Raw genomic sequence first — 11,578 nt, 5'->3', positions numbered from 1 at the left:
GCACAAGGCAGGGAGTGAGGCGGAGGATTAAAAAAACAGCATGGTGGACGCATGCGTGGGATAGGAAAGAATTAAATTGGGGAGGGAAAAAAAAATGACACCACAGCAGGAGTAAACTCAATTCCCATCTCCCGTGGCAAATCCCGAGCCAGGCTGATGTCTCAGAGCTGAGGATGTAGCTCAGGGAGCAGAACAAGTGCAGGCATTGTTTTGACAGCTCTCGTGGTGGTAAATGCCAGGACGTCGCTCCACTCAGGCTTGTTGTCTGTTGTGCTGCTGCTGAAACTGAAGGATCCTATCATGCTCTGTGCTGGGTCTTTTAACTTCCTGTATTTTTTTTTTCCCAATCCATTCTCTCTTCATGCACTTCAAGCATAGATTGCATTTTTGAAGAGAACGTCACTCATTAGGCTGATTATTGCCAGTGGCGTGGATTCGCTGGTGAAATAAAGTCGGTGAAACAGAGGGTGGCTGCTTGGAGCTTTCAATCGCAAACTCATTACACAGTGTCTAACAGTGTTTGGAACTGGTGTCAGCAAAATGACACAATAATCTTTTAAAGGCTGCAAAAGCAATGGCTGGGAGCCAGAAGCGCTAAGAACAAGCACAAAGGAGGGGTGAAAAGGGTAAGATCTCCTGCGGTCCGGAGAAAACAGAGGCCCAAATTCCAGCGAGGACAAAACTTCAGCTTTCTCAGCTAGCATACTAGCTTTCTATCAGCCTATAACTGGACTACACGCTTACCCTGTAATATGATTAAGAGATTACAGACTTTCCAGTACATGGACTAGAAAAAGGTTTAAGAAGCACAAAATATAGTTTTCACCCTGTCCACACCATAATGATCAGACACAAAAGGGGACGAGACAATAGAGATGCTTTCACCAAAAGATAAAAGGAAAGAGCCAAGCTTAAAAAGAACTGAAGCGATGAAAAATTTGATCGACCTGGATTGATTCCACCTACGGGCTTGTTATAACAGCATGATAGCTTAATTAAAAAGAATACATAGCTTTGGGGTAATGACAGTTTTCTCTGAGGGAGTATCAGATCTGCGGAATCCTTCGTCTGCCCAATATCACTCCGAATATCAATTAAAATCTTGTCAGGACATGCAAAGACGTGTTATGCAAATGTGGTGTGAAAGACAAAAACATAAAAATAGCAATAACAAAAGCAGCAAAAGACATCTCCAGTAACGTCTGCAGTACACGCTGTTAAAAACGGGGATGGCAAAAACAAAAGACCTATTCAGCCGGCACTCATCTGTAAAAAAAAAAAATATTTGCATGTCTACTCTGTAATAAAAAATAAAATAATAATAAAAAAAAACACAAAAGCTTTGCACCTTTACATGGATGAATAGGAATCAAAACGGGCGAAGTGAGTTTCTCTCGAGTTTATTTAACCACGAGCCCAGATGATGCAGCAATCGTGTCACTTTAGCACATACTGTCTAAAGAATAAAGTTTCCAAGGCTACCTGTGTAAAACTACTGTCACTGAAATGGTGCTAAAGGGATAGTCAGTGTTCATGCTTTCATTTAGGAAATAAAAAGCAGGCCAGCACTGGAAAGACAAAACAGTGTGGCTATTTAGAGCTTTTTCTACTTCGCTGCACTTGTTTATTTGCACATGCTTACACGCTTCATGTCGTTGGGCTGGAGGAGAAGGCGGTAATGTATTTGCATCATACGTACTCTTTGCCAGTTGTCCAAGCTCGTGAATCTCCTCTCATGATTGGATGAGAGGGTGTTAATGTATCTGCCTGGAATTCATCATTTACCAGATTTCCCGGCACAAGGAATAGAAGAGATACACGAGTGCAGTAGAGGAGCTGCTGGAGCCTGGCGCTTTAATACCCCCATTCATCCTAAACCCACTTTGAGCCAAGAAGCAGCATTCGGCCTGGGGCCCTGCGGTCTGCGTTTGGACCAGCCTCACTGGCATGGGAGCGAAAGAAACAGTGCGTCATTTCCCCTCCACTGATTCCCCCACTTTGGACAGAATGGAAAAAGTTCTTTATTTCAATTAGCCAGCCAAGTGTGCTATGGACACCTGCCACCTAGCAAGCTCTCTCTCTCTCTCTCTCTCCTCACCGCCTCCTGCCCAGTTTGGAAAGATGCTGCCTTCCATACGCTGATCAACAACCAGTCTGTCTCATGAAAAGCTCAAACCAAACAGTCTTTAAGAAGACCTTAAACTGATCTCAGATCAGAGAAAAGAACTGCTCTCAAAAGGCTCAAGGCACAACCAGGAAGAAGCAATTCAGGTGTAAAGGCCATGGCACGAATGCTCATCAAACGGTAAAGTAGGGCACGGAGCACATGGCTAACACGTCTGAATCCGTAGGAAATCGTCTCTGCTAATATAATACAGCCAGCAAAGCCAGCCAAATAATATAAACTGTCAACGCCAGTGGCAGCGTTCATCTATCTAGGTCATAAAAATAACATCTCGGCTAATCATCTCATTTTAAGTAAGGACCACAGCATTTCAGACATTTATGTAAACTTTAGGCTGATGAGGTAAGATGATTTACTATCCTGGAAAGAGCCTTTACTGTTTATCTTAACAGGCACTCTGAGGTCAAATTGCTAGTCATTAACTTCAGATGAATCCATGCTGAAATCTAACTGTGCTGTAGCTCTAAAAGACATAAACATTTGTTTGTTTTGGTGTTTTGTTTGGCAATTACTGAGCCCACACCAATTGCAGCATCTTTTGCAATTAGGCAGATGATCAGCAGATAACTTTTTTTTTTTTCGTTCAGTTACAGAAAATGGCCTCTTACCTTGGGTTGAGCACGTCTCGGGAAGGCAACTTTAGGGTCAATCTAATAGGACAGAAGGACAGAAAATATCATATAAGTAACATACTTTGTGCAAAAAAATCCAAATAATGTATACTACACAATACAATGTGTTCTAGCACAATACTTGTTGCAGCAGACCTGTTTGCATTTGTAACAACAAGTGGCAGGTATTATTATACATCCAAAAAAAAAAACAAATCAGTTATCAGATATCGCATATTAAACAAAAGCATCTTTAGTAATTAAGAGCTTCATGGACACAGCAGTCTGGGATCCGGGGGACGAGGCTGACGTGACAGAGTATGTATTGGTGAGTGCTGAAGAATCAGAAGAGGCACAGGATCAATACTTCCACAACCTTGTTCCCTCTAGAGGGATTATCGTCATTATTGGTGACTCCTTCCTACACAGTTACCGTCTGAATAAAAGGTCTATGGACCGGCAGAGGTTTGAGACATTTCTCTTCTTAAGAATCAATCGTGGAAGCTTATAAAACACACAATTGATCACTCCTAGCATGCACTGTGATACGCATGCCATACAAAGCTTATGAGTTCTCTTATCCAAATCCACAAGTATGGAAACATTAAGTCGTGCATGGTTATATTTCACTGAACTACACAAAAGTATTATGTTATAAGAAAATTACAACCTACTTTGAAATAAAAAGTCAATTAAATTTGTTCTTCAGCTGTATTACATACAGACATACATACATATATACCTATATACATACATCAGCGGTCATGTGACATGACGGTATATTAAAAGATTTTAACTAATATAAGCAGCACTTCCTTGTTTGTGGGGGAAGAACTGAATGATGTGAGAAACATAACAGAAGAACTTTTCAAAATTCAAATTGGTACATAAATAGACATCAGTTAAAGGTTCATCGTGTTCTGCAAGAATTTATTCAAGACATGCAGCAAGCAAACTCATGGAAATGAGAAAGCCAAAATATTTTTTGCACAGAAATGCCCGGTTAACTAAAACGATGTCAGATGATCACGCATGCAAGGACGGTCACACTGAAGCCGAAGTCTTCCATCGAACGTGGAGGAAAACGCAAGGAGGAAATAAAAAAATAAAAAAACAACTCGAGGGAAAAAAAACCCATTAGTGGAATATTGCACTTCAATATACAGCATGTCTTAGTACTTTGTCACTTCATAAAAAAGGTGAGAAATTGAAGACATGACTGTACGCAAAGGAAAAGATGAAGTAAACATGGCTCTTTTTGCTTTGCTGGGGTAGGAATTGTCCTCTGCTGAATGAATTTGGTCTGAATAGAATGTAACATGTACTGCCTTTTAAAGACTCTTTCCAGGGGAAAAGCTAGGCTGTTTTTATTATACTTTAATTCATCCAGAAAAGTGTTTAATCTAAAACAGATTGCTTTTAGAGAGGACCGCAGCCGGCAACCAATTGTCAACACACAATGCAATTTTCACTCCAGGTTTTACATCTGCAGCTTATGTAACCATTTTTTAATCAAATGTGAAATACTAAAGTGTGTCACACATTTTGCCGTGCTGCTCGCCTCATATCTATTCTCATACATTCAGCACCTCGGAAATTGCCAGTGCTAGTGAGGCGGGTGGTAAAAAAAAAAAATAAATAATAATAATAATAATAATAATAACAACAATAATATGTCACAAAGGAAATATAACACAAACAGTCAAAAAGGAATAAATAATTTATATTAAATACATATACAACAAAATAAATCTACTCACAAAATGGAAAATATCATGCTTAAAATGTAGTTAATTAGGCAATATTGTGTAGCAGAACTGGGAGAATATCTGAATTAAAAAAAAGAACAGAATGGCAAAGTAACCAAAAGAAAAATGAGAGAGATAAAGAACCAGTAAATGTAGGCTGAATGTCCTTGATGAAGCTTTATTTTAGTAAACAGCAAGATTAAACAGTGTCATTTTAGCCAGGATTTTCACTCCACTGCCATTTTGAGTATTCTGATCTTTCGTTTTTTCCGTCTTTATTTTCTCTTCTCTTGCATTAGTCAGGCTTTTCAGCTCCCGGCTTCACCTTTATGAATGAGGTCACACACCTCAGGACTGAACCACTGAGCCGTGTCTCAGCTCAGGGTATGACATCACGATCCGAGTCGCAGTAATCCCTGCTTTAGCCACCATCACTGCCGTCCTCGTGATCTCAATCTCTCTCAATCCTGGACACATGGCTGCTAATGCCCACTGTAGTGCTTTTCCTGTTCTTTACCACTCATTCAAAAACATTGCAAACACCACAAAAACCTTGACCTTTTTTTTTTTATTATTTTGGAGCCAGAATCCTAGGGGTATGTCTGTACAGAGCGATTATGTAATGCAGCTGACCCAGATTTGTCGTCTGAAATATCGGACAGGAACAGGATTCAGAGATACAACAGCCCAGTTTCTAAAATAGACGGGTTTCGGGCATAAGACATATTTGAGCCAAGTGTCCTTAGTTGTGATACGTCTGGATTGTCGGCTGCACGTTCCTAGTTTTATACATCGTCAATATTCCTCTCTTCCGTTCTTCTCCTCACATGTCACGCTCACAATATTCATTAATCATCGCTATCATCTTAATAGAGCATACTTATGATTGCTGTTAAATAAGATTAACACTATGATTCACAGTAATCTACCACGGGTCTCTGTGTGAGAAATAAATTTAACAGGTTAATCTGCAGAAGACTAATTTAGCATCATAACCTCAATCGAGCAACTCGAACACAGAGCTGTGTCTCTTTTATTTTTTGGTATTTAAACTAAATCCTCACATAATCAGCACTCCAGCAGAAAAGAAAAAAAAAAAAAGTGCACCAAAAATATCGTCCATATTAGGAAGAAGTTCAGAATTCAAAATAAAAGTGAATGTGAAAATGGCAGCTGGTTAAATTCAATCTGTAATTTAATTTTGAGTTTATTAAACGATCATGTAAAATTAACAAGGATAAAAAAAAAAATGAATTTGGATTTTTAAAATAAATAAATAAATAAATGACATCAGTGGGTGGCCTAATCCTCATAATCCTCATAACAGTTTAATTTACACAAAGACTATAACTACTCTGAGTCTAATTTTTTAATCTTCGTGCTATATAATATACATCTTAATTATAATTACAATACACAACCCTTCCTTCGAATTTTGTCTGATCGGGGTGTTTATTTCAAACGCATGGTTTAGAACCATTCTGATAAACTGTCAAGGCTAAAAAAGACATAGAAGAGCTACAGTAAGCAGTGGGAATTACGGTTAGAATAACACCTAGTCCTGAGGAAATATAACAGCAACATAATCCCTTGTTGATTTCAGCATAAGTACTTTTGCACTCTAATTTTCCTTCAGCACATTCATGTCAAGCTTTTTTTTTTTTTTTACTGGTAAGGAAATGATGTTCTGGGCTGTTTGTCCAGAGCCTTGCTATTCAAAATCAAAGCTTACTCATTCTTGACTCCCACTGGTTTTTCAATGACAAATCTCCAAACAATAAAGCAGCTGAAATACAGCGAGAAACATTTACTGGACCTGGAACAGCAAATGGTCAGGGCATATTCAGTGCGCTTTTCATAACACACCTATCCTATCCGGCGATCCTAAGAATTTCACTTTGCAGGAGAAAGTGTGTAAATCTTGCTTGCGGTGTGACTAACAGACACATGGTGCTGTTTTTAAGGAATAAACTGCTCGTATCGAATAAACATCCTGAGAAAATTGGCAGACTGACAGATTTTTGTTACTATATTTTAATGAATACATGAGAACTGTAAACCTGAATTTCAGATATTTCTCATTAATTACACTATTATAACTAAGCATAAAAACACAAATCTTTGCAGATTGTGGGGAAAGTGTCAATCTTTATTTTTAAGACGTGCAAAAAAAAAATGTAAATGGAGAATTGTTGACAAAATCATAAGAAAGAAAGCAATAAATGTGTTATTAATGACATGGAAACAAATAGACATGAATGCACATTCAAATAAAATAAACTGGCATATTTTGTTAAAATGTAAATTAAATGAACAGGACAATCTCTTAACCACATGGTCACCTTCAAAAAAAAAAAAAACATGCTCCATATTTAATCCAGAGAAGCCATAAACGCATCTTTACAACTGCACAACTCTTAAACCCGCAAAACCGCTTAAACCGTGTCTCGGTGACGTATGGCGTAAGATCGGCTCACGTGTGTCTAACGTGTAAAACAGGCACTCAAGTCATACATCACTGTCTGTGTGCAGCTTAGCTTGAATTGGCACTGCTTCAAGATGGCAATACTGATTAAACACACAAAACGTCAAACATGAACATCGGACATCTCTAGCAGTGTGCGCTATGTTCGCTATTAAAGCACAGAGTATATAGTCGGTGTTCCTATTGACCTTTCGAGATACGAGCCAAATGCAAAGGGGTGAAAGAGTTCATTACTGAGCAGCTCTTCTGCATCTGCATTAAGAGCATCCTGTTGTGTGTATTTGTGTGTGTGTGTGTGTGGAGTACAAGCAGAAATGTCATGGAGGAATCAAACAGGACAGGAAATGATTACACAAAGATAACACAAGGAAAAGGAAACATACCGTCTTTGAGTCTAATTCGTGGTGAGGTTGACCTAAAACTTTATCTACACTGGCCGCATCTGCAAACGTAACAAACCCAAATCCCCTGTAAAAAAATAAACACACACACACACACACACAGAACACAGGTGAATAAGTAGACCTATTGAGATAAACAACATAAAAAGTCAGTTGTGTTTCAGGTGCATTTACAAGATTTTGGGTAACTTTTACACAGCACATGAGACTGCCAGTGACGTTTACAGAAGAAGAATCACGCTGGAAGTGTGTGTGTGTGTGTGTGAGTGTGTGTGTGTGTGAGTGAGTGAGTGAGTGAGAGAGAGAGAGAGAGAGAGAGAGAGAGTGTGTGTGTGTGTGTGTGAGTGAGTGAGTGAGAGAGAGAGAGCGAGAGAGAGTGAGTGTGTGTGTGTGTGTGTGTGAGTGAGTGAGTGAGTGAGAGAGAGAGAGAGAGAGAGAGAGAGAGTGAGAGTGAGAGTGTGTGTGTGTGTGTGTGTGTGTGTGAGTGAGTGAGTGAGTGAGTGAGAGAGAGAGAGAGAGAGAGAGAGAGAGAGAGAGAGAGTGTGTGTGTTTACGGAAAACAGCAGGCTAAATAAGAACTAGCACTCTGTGCGCGGGTGTGTGTGTGTGTGTGTGCGCGCGTGGATATGTGTGTGTGTGTGTGTGTGTGTGTGCGCGCATGGATATGTGCGTGTTGTGCGCGAGCGCGCGCGCGCTCCTAAAACTCAATGTCACTGCATTCACTGATCCAGTAGGTAGGGAAAGTGTAGCGCTGTGTTCCTGCGATTCCTGACACGGAATAAATCAACACGCACACAGAGCTCACCTCACACACATCACACTGAATTTACCTGGAGCGCTTGGTCGTGGGATCCCTCATCACCATACATTCTCGGATTTCTCCAAATTTACTAAAATAGTCTCTAAGGCTGTCTGCAAGGAGAAGGGAAAGAGGAGAGGCACATAAGCAACCGATCGCGGCTCGAACAAGTGCAGTTAGTGTGTGTGTGTGTGTGTGTGTGTGTGTTTAAACGCCCCCTAAAGCATGTAGGGGTCGAATAGAGGACTTCAAATGACTAGAAATGAAGAGATTCTCGGGCGACGCGTCCCGTACAGCGCACTGCATTTAATCCAGCAACACAACACACCATAGCATGACAAACAGCACAACACAAGACAAAGCCCAAAAACCAGCGAATGTTCTTACCTGGTGAAGTTTGCCAGCTGAGGCCACCGATAAACATTTTACTGGAAGAGGAAAACACAGCAGAAGTGAGTCCAGATGTCACATCGGCCATTTTGACGTGGAGCTAACTAACTCAGCTACTAGCTCCCCCCCCCCTAGAAAAAGCGCTAAACGCAGACAGTAGGATGTGTAAAGGAGCTGTGAGCCCTGACTGAGCTATGTGGTAAAGGGGCAGGCCAGGTTCCGATACAAACCAAACAAAGGTGTAGCTGAGCGCAGCCGGAAGCCTTCTTGCCCTGCACCGCTTCCACACACCAGCGCGCTTTCAAACAAGCTGCTGATTCTTTAACGCGCTCGCGCCCAATGACATGAGAGTGAAGTCAAGTGCTGTTACAATAAAAATTGCGCCTTCTTACCCTGGGTCGTGTTGCGAATCGGTCGGACTCCCGGACGTGGCTTGGCTCCCGTCTCCCTCCATCGCTAACCCAACTAAAAACAGGCAGCAAACTAAAAGGCGCGCAGTCAGAGCGAACGGAGCCCGGAGCGCCGCTAAAGCGAATCGCACTGAGCCGGGAATGCGCGCGTCACACGTGGGCTCAGCTCTGCCTGACTCCTCCCACTCTCCGCCCCCCTCCCCCTTCCCAGAGGCGGGGCGGAGTCACAGCGCGCGTCACTCCAAGCCCGAATACATTGACGTAGCGCCGGTAGCCACGCCCACATCACGGCGCCGGGGTGTTTGGTTTTATTATAATGTGTCCGTAGGGAGCACTCGGCACACAGCCATTACGTCACCATTAACGACAGTACAAGTCTATTTAACATGATAAACACGACACTTTTCAACTTTCCCGCGAGATCCAACACAACCCGCTTTATTTTAGTATCATTTCCAGTTTAACAACAGTGTGAACAAAACGGAGCCACACTAAGCCCAAGAAGGTGAATTTTCCTACGTCAGGTAATTAAACTTAAAATAGTACATGCACTGAGTTTGTTCATCATCGCATTAAAGAAAAGAAGTGTGCTTAATTCTTTATATACTGAGTTATGGCAGTTGGGAATACCATTACAGGATATTTATTTTTCTTTCATTAATCAAGGGGATCCTATAACACAATATCTACCAGTAATAACCATCAGAAGAGAGCAGAGTGCAGTGAAATGAGGTTTGCATCTCCCACTGTTACATGAAGGAAGAATTAATAGGCGATAGAAATAAAAGAATACTGCACATAATAGGAAGAGATGTGCAATATAAAAATTATATGGGAAAGATTTAAAGGCAGCATGGGTTATTAATGCAAATAATACTCACACTGCAGTCAGCAGGATAAGGACAATGGCAGCATTTACACTGACGGGTAAAGTGTAAATGTAAAGTGGCAGAGTATGTTCATGTGCAAAGTTGCATATGTTACATGTAGTGCTATCACAGAATGGTATTGTGTGTAACATTCATACAGGCTGAATAGCGCAGCCTTAAGCTTATATGCTTAGAAAGTTGAAACTCTCGTGGGATCTAGTGCTATCATGGGCAATCTGAGCTATTCTTAGACAAGTTAGAGGACAGAATGCATTACCAACAAAGAAATATTGGAAAGCTAAAGTGTGGTGAAACGCCTTAATTGGTTTTGTGGTCATTTGTTGCATTCTGATGCATCACACTGACGTTTTTCCCTTCTATTCAAACTATCAGATTCACACTCAATATGACTTTCAATAAGATGACTTAAAAAGCAATCAACATGTGTGTCACAGGGGAAATTTAAACACAGGGGAAGCTTAATATTTATTTTACACGCCAAAGCCTGAATCAATCTTTGTATGGCTAGTGTGGATATACAAAGGTCCACAGTGGTGCTGCATACATTTGGAGAGCAGAACCATGAAACAAAACATATTACATACATTCAGGCACTTTATTACTGTTTGTATTTAGAAAATATTGCGTTAAATAAACCTGAAATGCGATTAAAGAGATAAAACATGGGTACAAGTGAAAATGAACAGAATTGGAACACAGAGGAAAAAGAAAATAAATAGAACATGAGACTACAAGCATTTAGAAAAAGGACATTAAACATACATGTAATTATGACCACAATTCTCAGCTTACGTAGATTTACACATCACAAATGATTCATTTAATAATATGCAACAAAAATCACTTGAAATTCATGAAAGTGAAACTTATTATCCAGTGAAAGGTGAAAGAAAGGTCTCCACATGTAAAAGTGAAAAAGAGAAGCCTCAGGGAAAGAGTTTTGGACACTCAGTTATGTCACGCTGAAGGCAGTTTATTTCTTGCAGGTCCATTTAAGAAGAGGATCCGTGGGCCAAAGACAGCTCGTCTCTGTCTTCTCCCCTCCCTGAGACAGATTCTAGACGACATATTCACCACCAGAAGTGAAGAACCCACATCGAGTTAATGTCCAGAGGAGCGTGGCTGAGATGCTACTGATTGGCAGGTGAACTCCAGCGTCTCACCTCACTGCCTGACAGGCTGCTTGTTGGTAAACTGACACACAAGCACCTATGGGGCACAAGCCTGAAGCAAAACATCTCTCTCATTCCAGCATTTTTTTTTTTCTTTTACTGACTTAAAGCTGAAAAATCTCCCAGAGTCCCAGTATGGATGGCTGCTTATTGTAATAAATCAATATTGAGAGCATTGTATATACGGAACTAATATAATTGTGAATCAGGTCAAAATTCTATTAGTTCTATTTGTTGAATATAACATTTAAAAAATATAAACGTTATAATCATTCACTATTGTTTAACAATAATAATCGGGATAATGCTGAGAGAAACATGCTAAACAGAGCTAATTCTTCCTGATTTAAATGTTTTTTCAGATTTAATAGGAATAAGCACCACTACTACTGCTTCATTTCACTGTAATGTACTACATAATTACATTTCAGATTAGGCCTGGCAGAACGGTTTAGAGGCTATTTACAGTAATCTAAATGACATCATT

The 11,578-nt window shown here is 40.4% G+C and overlaps 1 protein-coding gene across 11 annotated transcripts in view; it reads right to left on the bottom strand.

Annotated features, from left to right (window-relative positions):
- msi2b (musashi RNA-binding protein 2b) overlaps positions 1 to 9,197 on the bottom strand; it is a 246,492-nt gene extending 237,295 nt beyond the window's left edge. For 3 of the 11 annotated variants that reach the window (XM_058413323.1, XM_058413322.1, XM_058413324.1), the window contains exons 1-5: positions 9,012 to 9,195; positions 8,617 to 8,657; positions 8,261 to 8,342; positions 7,413 to 7,497; positions 2,794 to 2,835 (exon numbers count right to left, since the gene is read on the bottom strand). In XM_058413323.1, coding sequence (XP_058269306.1) covers positions 2,794 to 2,835; positions 7,413 to 7,497; positions 8,261 to 8,342; positions 8,617 to 8,657; positions 9,012 to 9,073 — 312 coding nt within the window. In that variant the 5' untranslated portion in view covers positions 9,074 to 9,195. Of the gene's footprint in view, positions 1 to 2,793; positions 2,836 to 7,412; positions 7,498 to 8,260; positions 8,343 to 8,616; positions 8,658 to 9,011 lie in introns of all 11 variants that reach the window. The other 8 variants (XM_058413321.1, XM_058413325.1, XM_058413329.1 and 5 more) reach the window with 5 other exon arrangements.
- Positions 9,198 to 11,578: the final 2,381 nt, after the last annotated feature.

The sequence above is a fragment of the Hemibagrus wyckioides genome, linkage group LG17 (genome assembly GCF_019097595.1).
Source record: "Hemibagrus wyckioides isolate EC202008001 linkage group LG17, SWU_Hwy_1.0, whole genome shotgun sequence".
NCBI classification, from domain to species: Eukaryota; Metazoa; Chordata; class Actinopteri; order Siluriformes; family Bagridae; genus Hemibagrus; species Hemibagrus wyckioides.
The sequence above is the reverse complement of the archived record's forward strand: the minus strand, read 5'-3'. Positions and strand labels throughout refer to the sequence as shown.